The 19,613-nt window shown below is 31.7% G+C and overlaps 2 protein-coding genes across 2 annotated transcripts; one reads left to right on the forward strand and one right to left on the reverse strand.

The window, feature by feature from the left end:
- Window positions 1-1,898: 1,898 nt before the first annotated feature.
- On the reverse strand, window positions 1,899-5,148 carry LOC102605541 (non-structural maintenance of chromosomes element 4 homolog A-like). Its single transcript, XM_006354172.2, has 7 exons — window positions 5,038-5,148; window positions 4,725-4,805; window positions 3,797-4,046; window positions 3,628-3,715; window positions 2,820-3,033; window positions 2,556-2,647; window positions 1,899-2,345 (listed from the first exon to the last, which is right to left on the reverse strand). The coding sequence occupies exons 1-7, from the start codon at window positions 5,132-5,134 to the stop codon at window positions 2,058-2,060; spliced, it is 1,110 nt and encodes a 369-aa protein (XP_006354234.2). The 5' UTR covers window positions 5,135-5,148; the 3' UTR covers window positions 1,899-2,057.
- A 10,405-nt stretch (window positions 5,149-15,553) lies between these two features.
- LOC102593821 (uncharacterized) lies at window positions 15,554-19,582 on the forward strand. Its single transcript, XM_006354142.2, has 2 exons — window positions 15,554-15,998; window positions 19,091-19,582. The coding sequence occupies exons 1-2, from the start codon at window positions 15,611-15,613 to the stop codon at window positions 19,411-19,413; spliced, it is 711 nt and encodes a 236-aa protein (XP_006354204.1). The 5' UTR covers window positions 15,554-15,610; the 3' UTR covers window positions 19,414-19,582.
- The last annotated feature ends 31 nt before the right edge of the window (window positions 19,583-19,613 follow it).

The following is a 19,613-nucleotide window of genomic DNA, read 5'->3' on the forward strand; positions in this document are numbered from 1 at the left end:
CACACAACAACACTCGATCTATGAAGTTAAGAGTTGAGTTTTTTTGTTGGCTTTCTCAATTCATCTCTATGTTACATCTCGAGGTGTAAAACAAGTACTTCTAGCTGTTTTGTTTGAAAACCCCTAGCAGCCCGTTTGAGGCTGAGATGATCTGTGTTATAACTCGAGGTGTGTAGCAAGTACTTCTAGCTGTTTTGTTTGAAAACCCCTAGCAGCCCGTTTGAGGCTGAGATGATCTGTGTTATAACTCGAGGTGTGTAGCAAGTACTTCTAGCTGTTTTGTTTGAAAACCCCTAGCAGCCCGTTTGAGGCTGAGATGATCTGTGTTATAACTCGAGGTGTGTAGCAAGTACTTCTAGCTGTTTTGTTTGAAAACCCCTAGCAGCCCGTTTGAGGCTGAGATGATCTGTGTTATAACTCGAGGTGTGTAGCAAGTACTTCTAGCTGTTTTGTTTGAAAACCCCTAGCAGCCCGTTTGAGGCTGAGATGATCTGTGTTATAACTCGAGGTGTGTAGCAAGTACTTCTAGCTGTTTTGTTTGAAAACCCCTAGCAGCCCGTTTGAGGCTGAGATGATCTGTGTTATAACTCGAGGTGTGTAGCAAGTACTTCTAGCTGTTTTGTTTGAAAACCCCTAGCAGCCCGTTTGAGGCTGAGATGATCTGTGTTATAACTCGAGGTGTGTAGCAAGTACTTCTAGCTGTTTTGTTTGAAAACCCCTAGCAGCCCGTTTGAGGCTGAGATGATCTGTGTTATAACTCGAGGTGTGTAGCAAGTACTTCTAGCTGTTTTGTTTGAAAACCCCTAGCAGCCCGTTTGAGGCTGAGATGATCTGTGTTATAACTCGAGGTGTGTAGCAAGTACTTCTAGCTGTTTTGTTTGAAAACCCCTAGCAGCCCGTTTGAGGCTGAGATGATCTGTGTTATAACTCGAGGTGTGTAGCAAGTACTTCTAGCTGTTTTGTTTGAAAACCCCTAGCAGCCCGTTTGAGGCTGAGATGATCTGTGTTATAACTCGAGGTGTGTAGCAAGTACTTCTAGCTGTTTTGTTTGAAAACCCCTAGCAGCCCGTTTGAGGCTGAGATGATCTGTGTTATAACTCGAGGTGTGTAGCAAGTACTTCTAGCTGTTTTGTTTGAAAACCCCTAGCAGCCCGTTTGAGGCTGAGATGATCTGTGTTATAACTCGAGGTGTGTAGCAAGTACTTCTAGCTGTTTTGTTTGAAAACCCCTAGCAGCCCGTTTGAGGCTGAGATGATCTGTGTTATAACTCGAGGTGTGTAGCAAGTACTTCTAGCTGTTTTGTTTGAAAACCCCTAGCAGCCCGTTTGAGGCTGAGATGATCTGTGTTATAACTCGAGGTGTGTAGCAAGTACTTCTAGCTGTTTTGTTTGAAAACCCCTAGCAGCCCGTTTGAGGCTGAGATGATCTGTGTTATAACTCGAGGTGTGTAGCAAGTACTTCTAGCTGTTTTGTTTGAAAACCCCTAGCAGCCCGTTTGAGGCTGAGATGATCTGTGTTATAACTCGAGGTGTGTAGCAAGTACTTCTAGCTGTTTTGTTTGAAAACCCCCTAGCAGCCCGTTGGAGACTAAGACGAGGATGACCCTATGCACAGATATCAACAACACCGGTTCTTATGAAGTTAAGAGTCTAGTTTTGTTGTTAACTTTCTCAGTTCATCTATGAGAAATAACTCGAGGCGTGAAGCAAGTACTTCTAGCTGTTTTGTTTGAAAACCCCTTAGCAGCCTGTTGGAAGCTGAGATGAAAATGGTGGATGGCATATCAAAATCCGGTATGAAAAACACGTATTGGAGTGAAAAAGTCATGTTTTGTAAACAATGAAAGAAGAGAACAGTAACAACAATAAATACTACGATAATTGAAACAAAGAAAACTAAAATAACACTACTAACAAAGACAAATAGACAACGCTCGACTATCTACTAACCTGACCAACAAAAAATTGATCCTAAGACAGTTAGAATGTATACAATTTCTTATTTACACCAAAATGGCCTATATATAGACAGTTTAAAGGACAACTAAAACTATATGTTCATAGCAACTTCCTCTTCAGGCTCCTCCCATTGCCAATTTCAGGTGAGTTATCGACATCTGAACCTTCGCGTAAAACCTCACCATGGTTCCTTGACAATATTTTGACTCGAGTGATACGTAATCTGAGTCTAGAACCATCAACTGTAGCTAGTTTATAAGCTTCAGTATAGACTGGATTCGTCGACATGTCCTTGTCTGGTTTATTATCTTCAGTAAAGACTGGACTCGCCTTTATTTCCCTGTTTGGCATCAACTCTTCTCCTTCTGCTACTGCTTTCCTCATCAACTGTATGAACAATGCCATATGGTAAGTTCATCGAGTGCTCGTTTAACAAAGAAATCAAATCCAGAATATCGCGAATGTATGTCATAAAACACACTAGGATCCTGTTAAACTAGGTTAGCGTTTGGACATAGATTTGATTGAAACTTGAAAATACGAGTTCTTAAGGTACGTGTAAAAGAGAAACACGACACAGATGTAGAGATTCCTTACCTCCCAATCAGCAAAATCCAATCTGAAGACAAAGTGGCTGTATTTTACTTCACCAGACTTAACTAAATTGGCATCAGGACCATTCCTTGGAGCTGAAAAGAGCAGAACATAAGAAAGGGAAAAAAAAAAAAAAAGCTATGCGTGGAGTTCAGGGAAGGGTCGGACTACAAGAGTCTATTGTACGCAGCCTTACCCTGCATTTCTGCAAGAGGTTGTTTCCACAGCTCGAACATAGTCAACAAAAGATTCGGAGAGGTATCTTACTGAGAAAATGAGCTCCATTTTCATCCACGTCTATGACAACTCGTCCATCTTTCACTAGAAAAGATAACGCGAATAAATTCTCTATGCTTTGCGCGAAGGATGTTCTGTTCAGTATGATATTCTCAAGCTTAACTCTCTTCTTCTTCCTTAAGATCTGAAACATGGTTGATATGTTCTTGTCCGTGTCTGTTATCTCCTCCGCGTTAACATCAAGCTGCGATAGAGGCAGAACACGTAAATTACATCATACTAAGCTGTGATAGTTTAGATAGGTAAACAAAACAATGAAACCATCAAGTCGATAGTTAGAATCCAAATTGGACGCTAAGTAAGGGAATTTGCTAAATGCACTCATACATCAATTGACAACAGGCACATGTAGGCCAACTTAGCATCGAGATGTGTTTTAGTATAAAAAGAGTGATAGTTAAGGTATGAAACTCGCGAAAAGGTGATAGTTTAGATAGGTAAACAGAACAATGAAACCATCAAGACGATAGTTAAGAATCATAATTGGATGCCAAGTAAGGGAATTTGCTAAATGCACTCAGACATCAATTGACAACAGGCACATGTAGGCCAACTTAGCATCAAGATGTGTTTTAGTATAAAAAGAATGATAGTTAAGGTATGAAACTTGCGAAAAGGTGATAGTTTAGGTGGGTAAACAGAACACTGAAACCATCAAGATGATAACAAATCCAAAAATGGACACCAAGTAAGGGAATTTACTAAATGCACTCATACATGAACATGAGTACTACAAAACACACTTTTACAACAACAAAAACAATGAGAAACAACATACCTCCTTTGGTTGAGCGCGCAAGTACAACTTTGAACGTGGTTTACGTGTATACTTACGTTGCTTAACTTCACGATCCATAGGTCCAATCCTTCAAGAACAAAGCAACAAAACATAAAAAATGCAAGATCACAAGTGAAGCAAAATAAAAGTTGCCAAAACAAAAACTCACATGGTGTGAAAACCACTGATGCCATTGCTAAAAATTGGCGAAACAGAACGCCCAATTTTCTTCCAATGTAACGTAGTTGCACTCCGAGAGAGTCTTTTGGGACTTTGCGTCCCAAAGACTCCGAGCAATGAGGAGATGAACATATTCGGTGTAATTCCATCAGCAGAATGTGATCTAACAGAAGACACCAAAGTTTTGGCAAGATCTAACAATGTCTCTGCATCTGCAACTTGTTCTCTTGGCTTTTTAACTAACAATCAAACACAACAATGAATAAGTTAATACTCTCTCGTTCGTCTATCTGGTTTTGACTTCACACGGATTTCAAGAAAATAAAAATACTTTTTAATCTTATGACCTTAAACTAAAGATATTCATCAAAATGTTCTTTAATTTTGTATTCTTAAACACGTTGAAATTAAAGAGTTGCCAACATATAGGAAAGTAAGACAAACAAATTGAAACAGTAAACAGTTTTAAACTTTTTTTTTTTGGTTTCCCACTCAATGTCTGGAGCCCACATTGGAGCCCTAACTAAATTCGGATCGCACACTACAGGGCCCATTCGGGGGTGACGCTCCCAACATGAAATCCAAGACTCGAACCCGATACCTCTGGTTAAGGTTGAAAAAGTTCCACCACTACATCACAACCCATGTTGGTAAAACAGTTTTAATTATAAAAAAGCCAAAATCGATTTTATACCAAAAGTGAGACAACAACATCAATATGTCATGTAAGATGTGTGTGTACTTGTTCACAACTAAATTTGCCAACTGAGATCAAGTTAAATAACTCGTTTACGCGTGTCCTTGTTCACAACTAAATTTGCCAGCTGAGATCAAGTTAAATAACTTGTTTATACATATAGAGAGAGTCATATCACAAAACAAAAGAAATAGAGAAGAAAAAAAACCAGAAAAAATACCTTCATTATGAGAACTTTCAATTTCTTTCATAATTTTCTTAAACTTCTCAGAATTAACACTTCCAATATCATCTTTTCCCTCTGTATAACACATCAAAAACAAAATAAATCTTATTTACAAAATAATAATATTAATATAAAAAGAGACCTAATTAGCTTATTTTAACATAATCATTAACAACTGTTTCCACGACTCAAACTCATAACATATAAGTCACACACGCTAAGCTGCATACAGCTTCAATTCATCTTTTTTACAAAATATCTAGAAAAATAACACATAAACAACAATAAAAAAATACGAAAAAATTACCAGAAATACTATTTTGAATTGCAGAATATTTGCAACGAACACTTCTTGTTTGAGATTTTGGTTCATCAATTAAATCATCAAACTCAATTTTTGCCATACTTTTTTCTTTTATTTTTTACGACTTTGTGTAAAAATAACGATAATCAAGAATATTTTTTCTTGTCTTCTTTTATAAAAGAGGAAAATAAATAAATTAACTTATCGTTTCATTATTCCTTGTTACGGAAGTTACGGACTTCTTTTTTATTAAAAATCCTTATCCTACGGAATATGAGTTTAGTACATCGAAGTGTTCTTTATTTTTGTTAGTGTAATAAAATTTTATATTATTAGAACATGTGTGATATAGTGTATGTGTTACAGTACGTAATTTATTTATCCTTAGTCTACGTGTAATGGGACTTTAGTGCTCCTGACTGTTCTTTATTTTTGTTAGTGTGATAAAAATTTATATTATTAAGACATGTATTATATAATGTATGTATTTGTTATAGCACGTAACTGATTTATCTTCATGTTATATATAGCTTTTATCAAAATAAAAAAAAATGGAGTACGATATATATATGGGAAATTTGAGTGAATTCGTTGTTTAATTTTTTTCCTATGTCAAAAAATAAAAGAAGGTGATTATCCTTATCCTACGTGTAATGGGAGTTTAATTAGTACATCAGACTATTTCTTTATTTTTGTTAGTGTGATAAAATTTTATATCATTAGGTCATGTACTCTATAACGTAACTTATTTATCTTCAAATACCTAAAACTTTTTTTTAAAAAAAACAAAAAATTGGACTACGATATATATGAGAAAATCAAATAATTTGATATTTATTTATTTATTCCTAGGTCAAAAAAACAAAAGAAGTTCATGTAACTTTTTTTTTTTTTAAAAAAAACTCTTTATGTTGAACTAATTAGAGAAAAAAAAAATGAACATTAGCTCACACATAACTTAGACAAAAAAAAGAATTATGCAAATTCAATCATGCCACATTTTTTTAAGTTCAAAACACATAATTTGGGGGGAAAAAAGCAGTTTTAATCCATGGTGATAATAAACTGCGAAATATTATCGTACCAACAAAACAAACAAATTCAAAACACCTAAAGAGCGCCTATAAACTCAAGCACCTTCTTGTTTTACCCATCTCTCTCACAACAATGGCTCTGAGCTCAAACGCGGTGGAGTATTGAAGAGTGTCTTTTGGATAGTAAACGATAGCATTGTTGAACATCAATAAGAGATCTCTGAAGAAGCTGGCAAATTTCATGTTTGAATAAATACCTTGTTCTAGCTTGTTTTGAATAATTTGTAAATCCATATGCTGCTTAATTTGCTTGATATAACCAAAATCTAGATCACTTTCTTGAAAAAAAGACAATAAATAATTAGCACTAATATTATGACGCATTTAAGATTATAAGTTCCAAAATTCTTTCCTTCACATCAAGTCAAATTAATTAATATGTGGCTATAATTAAACATGTCCTTAGGGGGTAAAAAGATGTGGAGTTCAAAATTCAATCATTTCTAAGTTTTCTTTAAAAAATAAAATAAAATTTCCAATATAAATTAAAGAGGAAAGAACATTACATAAAATAGAAGGAAAAAAAAGAAGATTCACTTTTGTGAAAGAAATATATATGTATCCATCTTTTGTAAATCAAACACTAAAAGAAATAGAGACGATATAACTTTAGTCGTTGAACATTAAGAATTTATCACAACTAGATATATAAAATTTAATGATAGACTAGCAATCAATATACCTGACTGGAAAGTCGAGATTCAAAAAAACAACAATATTCGTGAGACCTCAGTATATCAAGAACTCCTATAAAATCTTGATCGATATTATCCATTTTGTCATTAGATGTATCATCTCCTTCTTCCTTATCAGCAATTCTCTTTTCTGCCTCTAATTTGTAAAGCATTTGAAGTTTTTTTCTATATAAACATAAAATAAATAAGATATATATTAGTCATCAAATCGTCTTCTTCTTGTTAAACTTACAAAAAATGAGTATATATAATTTCACCCTCTTAGGCTTATAATTGAAAATTAGAAATACTTGTTATAAATCATCGAAAAGAATAATATATGTAATTGAAGAGAGACAACAAATTGTACAGACTGTTTGAGAAATTGTTTACAAATTTATTTAAACAATTTAACTTATCAAAATTTTGATTTTTCCTTTTTAGCTTTTCTTAGTGTACCTAAAAATTAGATCTACAAACATAAATTTGAACAATTAAAGAAGTCAAAACTAATGCATAATTATATTTTATGGGACCAATTTTTTAAGCTAACAATTATTTAGTTTTTTTTTTATAAGAAAAAAATGATGAATTAACAATGAAATTTGTCTTCAAAAAGTCCATAATTAATTCTAACTCAACAAAAAAGAAAAAAAAATTAGTGGTAGATTGTACCATATTTTATTTGTGCCCTATAACTCCTAAGATCTAGAGAAGATATATACCTTATATTTTTGTGTCCCCTATTAATCAATTTATTTATTTTTTAAAATCCATCATACAAAAAATTAATCATGAAAAGCCCCAATTCTCCAAGCATCATAAACAACAATTAAATCAAAAAGGAAAAAAGAGGGTTTTTTCTTCTTCTTTTTGCTATTTTTAAAAATAAAAAGATAGATCTTACTCAATCAAAGCATCAAATAGTTTGAATTCCTCTCTCAAAGCATTTATATAAGTCTCTGTAAGTATATCTGTCATCAACTTTACGAGTGCACTTTCATCGTCATCTTCTTCATTAAAATTCATCTGATACAAATTCTTAAAACGCTCTTTTAAACTTTCGTACTTGATCTGACATTCTACTGGCGATATGTTAAAAACACATCGACGAAAATGAAAAATGGCTTTGGAGAATTCAGCGGCCACCATTTCCCACTTGTCTAATCCATGCATTCTCACTGAACATGCAAGCAAAAGATCATCTTGGACTTGAAGTTTCTCCATTTTTTGAAGAATTTTTTTGAGTTTTTTTTAGAGTAATTAATCACTTGGTAAATAATAATTCAATTTTTTCTTCTTTTTAAAATGGTCAATTTTCTTTTAAGGAATAGTTATTAGATTTTGTGAATATAATTTTGATCATTTATGGCTTAGAATGAAATAAAGCCAGCTAATGTAAATGTGGCAAAAAGAAATAATTTTTTTTTGCCATCTATTCATTATATATGAAATTACTTTTTTGGATCATATTTGATTATTTATTTTAGGTAAATTAATCAAGTTTGAAAGATTTGCTCATTTTAGAAAAATATTTAATATTTATGGTCAAAAGCCTATTAAGTACTTTCAATTTGAAGCATAAATACATAGATGAAAATTTATTAAATATTAATTAATACCAAGTTTGAATATATAATTTTGAAAGCATATGCAACAAGTACAATATTAAAAACCTTTTAAAAGTTAAATTCATCAAGTTTAAATTTTGAAAGTGAATTCAGATATAATATGGTGCACTTAATTTTCGCTAGGCGCGAAAATCATAAAAACATTTGGACACAAGAATCTATATACACAATCTTATCATGTATACTTTCTTATCATGTAACTTTTTCAAGAAGTTATTTTTCTGAATCCATGATCTCATGATCACAACTATAATTTTACTAGTTATGCAACCTTCTTTTAGTGATATAAGACAACTATATGTGAATGAACCTTCTTTTAACTTTTATTTTTTCCATATTTATAGCCATTTTTTTCTTTTATAGGATATCTCACTAAATATTTTCATAAAATTAAAACAAAAAGAACATGGGAAAAACACATGGTTTTTTTTGGGGGAATTCATTTATGATTCTAATTTTCTTTTTTGTTAATAGTCAATTTTAATGATTTTCAGTTACTTCATTTAATCAATTTTTTTAAAAAAATTAGAAAGTAATTTATTCTTAACTTAGAGTTTGAACTAAAACTGTTGTATACAGAAATTTGACAGAAATCATAGGTGACTTCTAGTTGAGGCACCCAAGTAACTTATTAGTTTAAATCATTTGTACATTAAACTCACTTAATTATATAATAACCATAATTTTTCTAATTTAAACCTTATATTCCTAAAATTATTTGCCATCTTTGCTTCATTTTTAGTATAAGTTATTAGGACATGTATTCTATAGTTTAGGTGTTATAGTACATAACTAGTTTATCCTTATGCTACGTGTAATAAGAATTTAGTGCACCAGACTATTCTTTATTTTTATTAGTGTGATAAAATTTTATATTATTATATGTTATAGTACGTAACTTATTTATCGTCAAGTAAATATTTTTATTTTCCATCAACAATTTAATAAAGTAGAATTTGATTTATTAGACGTTAGGAAGACAAGAATCAGTCAAAAAATTTGTATGTACTTGATTGCATAGACAAAACAAATGGAAAATAAAGATACGATATATATTAGCTTACAAGAAAAATTGAGAGTATACTAATTGATAAATTCTACAACAAAGTTTATGTTTTCAAGATTAATATCAGCTTATGGATGTCCCTCTAAGCATTCTACATTAGGATCATCATCGTCTTCCTTGTCCATAATAGAAAGTACTTCATCTCTAACATCGTCGTCCTCTACAATAATGTAGTCTTCTAATTACAAAGATGAATCAATAAGTTCTTTAACGTCATTCATATTCTCATCGCTAGTGAATTTACGCTTCTTCTTTATCTTACATATTACATGACCCTTATTCTTAATTTCTTTTGCACCCAAATAACCATCATACAAAGAGTATTCAATCATTAGCCACTCGCCATTAGCATTCTTGTTATTACTTTCGTCGTAGGTGTACTTCAAACTTTTCACGTACCCCATAAGTCTACCTTTTTTGTCAAACACCTCTTTTCCCTTTCCTTGTGGCTTCCACGTACCCTTCCCCACAGTTCGCGCAACTCTTTTCCATTTCAAATTCTTTTCTTTTGGGGCGTTATGAAGTAACGTGTGTAGCTCTTAGTGCCTTCAAAAATCTGCCATGGTTCATTTTCCGCATAAAGATTAACCACCTGCATAAATTGATCCTGGTTTGGAAGTGGTTCATTTCTCGTAAACTCTACTAAATATTTCATGAGTTCTATATTCTTAGGATAAAATATATGGCCCAACGGTCTTCCCTTAGCTTGAGCCATTATTTTAGTGATTGATAAATTGAAGAAACAATAATATGAATAGAGCTATAGATCGATCTAGCTAAAAGAAAAACTTACCCTAATGATTAAGAAGATGAACAAGTTGATTACTGGAGTATAATGATTTTATAGATTAATCACTCCAAATTATATAGTTAATGGAAATGACGTTTTTGGTAACTTTTTATTTTATCTTTCCTTTTGAATTACTAATTACTCCTAACTAAATTATATAGTTAATGGAGATGACGTTTACTTTTTATTTTATCTTTCCTTTTAAATTACTAATTATTCCTAATCACGTAGTTAATCACTAATAGAAGCTTTGGAAGCTTCTTTTTTTGAATTACTTATTTATGCTTTGGAAGTTTTTTTTTTCTTTTTGAATTAATAGTTTAAGCTCCCCCGTGAGAGAACAAGGGGAATATGATGCTAAAAAGAAAAATAATAAAAATAAAATTATGAGTTCTAAACTTTTTTTTCCTTTAGTAGGTTGGAAAGTTTTGAAAGCTTCTTCTTTTTTTATCCCTTAATTGATGTTATTTTTTGATGTTAATTATTCAACAAAATATGTTTTATTTTAATAATAAAAAGCATATACATCAGCACAAAATAATTACTATATTCTCAATCCTAATAATTTTTATCTAGCCTGGGATGGGAGGGAGTAGATCCTGCTTCATATTTGTTAATTCATTTCTGGTTTACACGATTTCAGGCAGATAAAACAACTATAAAAGCTATGCTTGTCAATCGAGTAGGTGATTTTGAATTAGCTCCTGTGATTTTGGATTAGCTCCTGGGATTTTGGGTTATTTTACTCTATTTCAAACAGTAGATGTAACTTTTGTTATTTCATTACTTTTAATCACTATTAGAAATATAGGTTTTCACCCATTTTCTATTAAATCAGCTCATGACTAAAAAAGAAATTGACTGAAATATTGAAAAATTCCCTAATATTTTTGTACAAAAATACTACTATTTTTTTTCCATCGATTTAATTATATTATATTAACTAAAAGTTGACTACTTAATAGAAAGAGGCGTAGTGAAGCTTAATTCTGCCTAATTACTAAGATTGGAGCTACATGTAATCGTCTAAAAGTATGGTATATTTTATTTTATTTTTTGCTATTTCATGACTATATTGTTTTTTTTTTTTCGAAAAACAAAAGAAGTTGATAAAAAAAAATTTTGAAAAAAAAAAACGCTTTATGTTGAACTAATTAGAGAAAAAAAAAAATTAGCTCATGAGCTCACATACCAAACAATTTTTCATAGATCATCAACTGAATTATGCAAATTCAATCATGCAACAATATTTTTTTTTGTTCAAAACACACATAATTTAAAATAAAAAAGAAAAAGACTAGCACTCCTCTTGACATATTTCTTACCATCTCCTTGAGCTTTGTTACACGTCTTTTTCTCCAATTTTTAACGCACTGCAGGTAATGCTATCACAATTTTACGATGAAATAAGAGTTTTTTACCCATCTCTCTCACAATGGCTCTGAGCTCAAACGCGGTGGAATATTGAAGAGTGTCTTTTGGATAATAAACGATAGCATTGTTGAACATTAACAAGAGATCTCTGAAGAAGTTGGCAAATTTCATGTTTGAATAAACACCTTGTTCTAGCTTGTTTTGAATAATTTGTAAATCCATATGCTGCTTAATTTGTTTGATATAATGAAAATCTGGATGACTTTCCTGAAGAAAAAAAAACAATAAATAATTAGCACTAATAATGAACTAATAACCTAAGTTTTATGATCTTAATATTGTACATTTGATAATTTCACATTTTACAATGAATTTAAGAAAGAATAAAAAAGACTTTTGGTCTTAAATATGTTAGATATTCCTTTCATTCTATGTAACATATTTTACTGTCAATTTGTTTAAAAAATGACATAGGTCTATAATAATCAAGCTTTAAACTTTTCATTTTATAATTAGTGAAAAGTTCTATAGTCACACAAATATTATGATGCATTTCAGATTATAAGTTTCAGAATTCTTTCTTCACATCAAGTCAAATTAATTAATACATGGCTATAAAAACATGTCCTTAGGGGTAAAAAAATGTGGAGTTCAAAGTTCAATCATTTCTATGTTTTAAAAAAAATATTTTTTTCATAAAAAATTAATAAAGAGGAAAGAATGTCACATAAAATAGAAGAAAAAAACATTCCTTTTTAAAAGAAGATTCACTTTTGTGAAAGAAATATATATGTATCCATCTTTTGTAAATCAAACACTAAAAGAAATTGAGACGATATAACTTTTGTTGCTATAACACTAAGAATTTATTGCTCTACTAGAAACATATAAAATTTAATGATATATAGGTTAACAATGGATTTACCTGACAAAAAAGTCGAGATTCAAAAAGACAGCAATATTTGTGAGATCTGAGCACATCAAGAACACCTATAAAATCTTGATTGATATTATCCATTTTGTCATTAGACGTATCATCGCCTGTTTCCTCATCAGCAATTCTTTTTTCTGCTTCTAATCTGTAGAGATTGTGAAGTTTTTTCCTATATAAACATAGAATAAATAAAGATATATATATCAATATATCAAATTGTCTTCTTGTTGTTAAACTTGTAAAAAAAAGGAGAATATATAAACTTGGACAATAAAAGAAGCCAAAACTAATGCATAATTATATTATTTGGGGACAATTTTTTAAGCTAACAATTATTTAGTTTTTTAGAAGAAAAAAAATTATGAATTAACAATGAAATTTGTCTTCAAAAAATCCATAATTAATTCTACACTCAAAAAGAAAGAAAAAAATATTTTTTTAGTGGTAGATTGTACCAATTAATGATATTTTATTTATGCTCTGTAACTCCTAAGATCTAGAGAAAATATATACCTTATATTTATGTCCCCTATTAATCAATTTATTTTAAAAAAATCCATCATACAAATGAGGATCACACAAAAAATTAATCATGAAAAACTACAATTCTCCAAGCATCATAAACAAAAATTAAATCAAAAAGGAAAAAAAGGGTTTTTTTTGTTGTTGCTATTTTTAAAAATAAAAAGATAGATCTTACTCAATCGAAGGATCAAATAGTTTCAATTCCTTTCTCAAAATATTTTTATAAGTCTCTCTAAGTGCATCTGCCATCAACTTTACGAGTGCACTTTCATCATCATCTTCTTCATTAAAATTCATCTGGTACAAATTCTTAAAACGCTTTTTGAGACTTTCGTACTTGATCTGACATTCATCGGGCGATATATTAAGAACACATTTACGAAAACGAAAAATGGCTTTGGAGAATTCAGCAGCCACCATTTCCCACTTGTCTAATCCATGCCTTCTCACTGAACATGCAAGCAAAAGATCATCTTGGACTTGAAGTTTCTCCATTTTCTAAAGATTTTTTTTGAGTTTTTTATTAGAGAAATTAAATCACCTGGTAAATAATGATTCAATTTTTTCTTCTTTTTTAAATGGTCATACTTAGCTTTTAAGGAATAGTTATTAGATTTTGTGAATACAATTTTGTTCATTTATGGATTAGAATGAAATAAAGTCAGCTAATGTAAATGTGGCAAAAAGAAATAAATATTTTTTGTTTTTTTTTTGCCATCTATTGATTATATGAAATTATATTTTTGGATCAAATTTAATTGTTTATTTTATGTAAATTAATCAAGTTTGAAACATTTGCTCATTTGTAAAAAAATATTTAATATTTATGGTCAAACGCTTTTTAAGTATTTTAATTTAAAGCATAAATACATATGTGAAAATATATTAAATATTAATTAATACCAAGTTTGAATTTATGATTTTAAAAGCATGTGCAACAACTAGTATAATATTAAAAATTCTAAAATTTAAATTCATCAAATTTAAATTTTGAAAGTGCATTCACATATAATTAGGTGTACTTAATTTTCGCTAGGCGCAAAAATTATAGAAGAATTTAGCCACAGGAATCTATTATAGGCAGTCTTATCATGTATACTTTTTCAAGAAATCATTTTTCTACAATATGAATCTGAATCTATGACCTCATGATCACGGCTATAATTTTACTAGTTACGCCAAGACTTCTATATTATAAGACAACCAATTAATTAATTAGTGGTATAAGACAACTATATGTGAATGAACCTTCTTTTAACTTCTTATTTTTTTCCCATATTTATAGCCATTTTTTTCTTTTATAGATTTTCATAAAAACAAAAAGAACATGGAAAAAAACATGATTTTGTTGGGGGAATTCATTTATGATTCTCATTTTCTTTTTGTTGATAATCAGTTTTAATGATTTTCAGTTACTTGATTAAATCATTTTAAAAAATAAATAAATTAGAGAGTAATTTATTCTTAGCTTAGAGTTTGAACTAAAACTATTGTATACAGAAATTTGACTGAACTCGTAGTTGACTTCTAATTCAAGTACCTCAATAACTTTTAGTTTAAATCATTTGTACATTGAACTCACTTAATTATATAATAACCATAATTTTTCTAATTTAAACCTAATATTCTTAAAATTCTTTGCCAACTATGCTTCATTTTTAGTATGAGTGTTACAAAATTATCATGTAAGACGCCACGTAGGATAAATGTGTCTATTCTACGTGGCGTATTATGGTCCTATATGATATACTACATATATTATGTCACGTAAGACATATGTGTCTAATTGTTTAACTTTGTGTAAATTTAAGTGTCCATTTGTTTATATATAACATTAAGGGAAAATTATGCAGAACAACAAACATTTAACCTATATTAGGTACTATAATTATAGTTTAAGAAAATTGTAATTCACGGCTATAGTTCCCCAATTTTTGCTATTCTTCTGATTTATATTATTATATAATTTGTCTGCTTTATATAAATCCAGAATTTGTATAATTCAGTTCCTGATTGTACAAATCTAGAATTTCGTATATACTTACTCTAGCTATTTGTATACGATTTATAAAAAAATCATATTAAATTACCATGTTTGTATATTGGCAAGTAAAATATACAAATGGACTTCTGAAAAATTTCTGAATGTATAAATACAAAATTTATATATACTTACTCTATTTGTATATTCGCAAACGAAATATATAAACGATCAGAAATATGCAAACCGCAGCCTCCATAGCAAACAAAACTATAACTATGAAGCAGAATTATCGAAACTATAGCTATAGAACGTTATTATGACCATTATGTTTGCTATTTCTAAAATTTTCTCTACGAAAGGGCACATATATCATATGAAACCAAGTTAAAAAGTAACTTATAAAAGTAGCAAAGATTGACCCTTAACTTTTCCAATTTGTCATTTTGACCCCCAAAAAACCTAAACAGGAAATTGACTGTCCCATTCTTCCCCAAATCATCAAAAATGTCAAGAGCTCCTACTATAGATTCTTGTACAGTGGAAACCAGTGATGGGGTCAAGCTCCATGCCACAATTTTCAAACCAAACCCATATGAAGATGATGAAGAAGATGCAGTAGGTGAAGAAATAAGCAAAAATAGCTCATGGGTTGTGGTTTTAGTTCATCCATATTCAATATTAGGTGGTTGTCAGAGTCTATTGAGAGGAATAGCAAGTGGGTTATCAAGAAAAGGGTATAAAGCTTTAACCTTTGATATGAGAGGTGTTGGAAGATCAACTGGGAAGCCTTCTATTACTGGGTTTAAGGAAATTAAGGATGTGGTGGCTGTTTGTAAATGGGGTTGTGAAAATCTATCTGTCAACAAGATTTTGTTGGTGGGTTCTTCTGCAGGTATATAGAATTTTAAATTTGTTTCCTTTTTAGTGTATAGATGTATTTTTTGGGGGTTTCAAGATTATGGAGTTGTCTCTAAATTAAGCCTGTTTTGATGTTTGATTCAATGGAGCTTGTATAGTATTCCACTATTTAGAAGTTAGGGTAGTAGGTTAGGAGGTAGTAGAGTGTGGTCTTACTTATACTTACATACTAGTAGTCGTAGTATTACTCGTGTAGGTTAGGAGGTAGTAGAGTGTGGTCTTGCTTATACTTACGTACTAGTAGTCGTAGTATTACTCGTGTAGGTTAGGAGGTAGTAGAGTGTGGTCTTGCTTATACTTACGTACTAGTAGTCGTAGTATTACTCGTGTAGCTTCTTGCTTGTTGCTTCTTATACTTCGATTGTCATATTCTTTGTTTTGTTTTGTTGTAGTTATGCTTTGTTATGCTTTCTGTAATGTTGTGCCATGACTTCTTCATTTATGTTATTTCCTTTTCTGAACTGCTTTGATTTGTTTTTCATCTAGCTGAGGGTCTATTGGAAATAGCTTTTTCTTCCTCCAGGGTTGGGGTAAGGTTTCACTTAGTACTTTGTGGGATTACATTGAGTATGTTGTTGTTGTTGTTGTTGTATCGTTGTGTTATTCCAAACAAGGACTGCATTGTGTCAGTTCATTTAATGGTTAAATTACACTGATAGTGTAGATATTTTTAGCTGAGTTGCATGGATTCTTCACTTTCAATGTCTCACTCATGTTGGATTCTCCAAAAATACACTGCTTTTGGAGAATCTGACATGCACCCATTGACATTTTTGAAGAGCCCGAGCAACATAGATTTTTAGTGTCTATAGATGGTTTTTTGGTTCTTCGGAATGATGGGGTTGCCTCTATATTAAGTTTGTTTGATGAATGTGTTTGATGTTTGATTCAATGACCCTGATAAGTATTGCCACAATTTAGAAGGATTTTCCAAATTTTTTGTGTCATCCTTGTGTTTTCCAAATAAAGAGTGCATTGTGTCATCAGTTCATTTAATTTTAAGAGAATTACTGACTGTTTTCTGGTAGCTTTAATTGTTAGCTAAATGCTCTAGTTTATTGTAGTACACAGCTAGATGCGTTGAGTTTGTTGGATTACAAGGATATATAAGTTGATTCCTATCAAATAAGCTAGTTCTTGAGTCACATTTGATAGGAAACTGCTGCATGGTTTCAGTAGGAGAGTAAGGAAGCAAGGAGAACTCGTGGATTGTGGTTTTGGTTCATCCATATTCAATATTAGGTGGTTGTCGAGGTATATGGAGAGGAATATCTTTTAGAAGTTTCTTGCACTTCTAAAGTTTAGATTTTTCTTAAGTACTTTATGTTATGTGCTCTTATTACACTATTAGGTTAAGTAGACTGTTCCTTTTTTCAGAATGTTTTGTCATGCTTTCTATAGTATTTTGCCACGATTTTTATTCATTCCCGTTATTTCTTTTTCGATCTTCTTTGATATGCTATTCCTTGAGTTGAGTGTCTATTGGAAACGGTCTCTCTACCTCCCAAGGTAGGGGTAAGGTCTGCGTACACTCTACCCTCCCCAAACCCCACTTGTACGATTACACTAGGTATATTGCTGTTGTTGTAAGGGTGAGAGCTCTATTTTGCAAATACTTGGTGTCTTTAACATCCATCCGCGTAAACGTGATTTGTTGCTACTCAAGTTCCATACTTGTTATTTTCTTTTGCTGCTACTTTTAATGGCATAGTGTTGGATGTTTCATTCTCTCTTTCTTGTCCAAAAAATCGAGGTGCTAATGTAGTACACATTTAATCATGTTGTATTAAAACAAGGAAATGCTACCGTAAAACAATCAGATTGATGAATTATAAATAGTGAACTTCAAACTAGTTTGCCTTTTTATATTTCTGTGGTATCCGTATGCAGCAGCAAGCGATTCTCAAGAACGTTAGGAGTCTAAAATCACGTCCCTGGCGGAGTTGACTCATAACTTTCTTCTGTTGGCAATCATTAATGACCATGAATTATTTATAGAAAGCTTTGCCACAAAAATGCACACAATGGCAATAATTAGATAAAACTGTTTTTTGCACTGTGATGATGCATGTCTTTTCCTTTTTTCTTTCGGAAGAAGGGAAGTTTCTGAGGATCACTGCTTTCCCATCCTCTCATATTTGCCTGTCTCGCTGATCTCCTTACTTTGAACTGTCTCCATTGCCTTCTCTGAATAGTAAAATCAAGGTTAGTTGCCGCCTAAGTTAAACATGTCTAGAACAAAAGCTTTTTGTCCTTTATGGTCTTTTTAAGCCTGTCGTGATGTATGACAATGTAAGTATATATAGCATGAGATTGTAGTTGTCTTTTTAAGTAACGGAAGAGGGAAAGAAGAATGTAGGAGAAGTAAGACCATTTTTCCCGGTTAAACCTGATCAATTCTTTAGTGTAAGTGCTAGAAATAGGAAGAGAACTTGAAGAGAGGGAGTACTAAATAGGTTAAAGAGTTAGAACTTAGAGGCTACCTATCATTTTCACTTCTAGAAAATCCAGTTGAGCGTTTAAAATGATAATTCATTCAGCTCTATTTATAAATTCTCCGATATATATCCCCTTTGTCGTTAGTTTATTCCCTCTTACACCTTCTCAATGAGTTGTGTGACTCATCTAAGTGCTCGTTGCATTGCTTTGGTAAGCAATAAAAGCATGTCTCTCTATCATATTCTCCAATATACCATGTCAAATGCCGTTTGAGCAGATTACTAGTACTTTTGCTTCTTCACAAGACAAGCTACTTCTAAATCAATGAGAGAAGATGTTCCAAAGATTCTGTAGTAACATATGCAGTTGATTCTTTTCTGGAACTTGCCGTGTTGATAAATACAACTAGCATGGACTGGTTAACAATTATCGTATTATTTGTTGTTGCTACTTGTTCCTTTCTTAATTGTTTTCAACACGGCTTCTTGCTACTGTAGTTGCTTTTCATATTTAAGGTAGGGATAAGGTTTGCGTACACTCTACTGCCCCAAACCCCACGTTGTTGGACCATACTGGATATGTTGTTGTTGTTGTTGTTATCTCATTATCGATATACATTTATAACAGGTGCACCAATAGCAGGCTCTGCTGTAGATCAGGTTGAACAGATTGTGGGCTATGTAAGTATTGGTTACCCTTTTGGTTTATTAGCATCGGTCCTCTTTGGGCGACATCACAAAAACGTATTAAAATCGCCTAAACCAAAGCTCTTCATCATGGGGACACAAGACGGATTCACCACCGTTAAACAGCTGAACAATAAGGTTAGATCTGCAGCAGGACATGTCGAGACTCATCTAATTGAAGGTATTGGCCACTTTGAGTTGGAAAGCCCTGCCTATGATTCCCAGATGGTAATTTTTATTGCAGAATTCATCAACTCTTTGTAGTCCTCAAGATCTGGCGTTGCACGGGAAGAATTTACGACATAATGTGATTCCCTATGAACGACATCCAATCTTCTACACGCGGTGCAGTTTCATAATCTGGTGTTTTCTAGCTGGTCTCCAAATGAAAAATGAGAGATGGAGTTGGAGTTGATTTTGTGTGTGTGTGGGGGGGGGGGGGGAGGGAGTTCAGGGGGGGGGGT

This window comes from Solanum tuberosum, unplaced genomic scaffold, assembly GCF_000226075.1.
Source record: "Solanum tuberosum cultivar DM 1-3 516 R44 unplaced genomic scaffold, SolTub_3.0 scf00172, whole genome shotgun sequence".
Taxonomy (NCBI): Eukaryota; Viridiplantae; Streptophyta; class Magnoliopsida; order Solanales; family Solanaceae; genus Solanum; species Solanum tuberosum.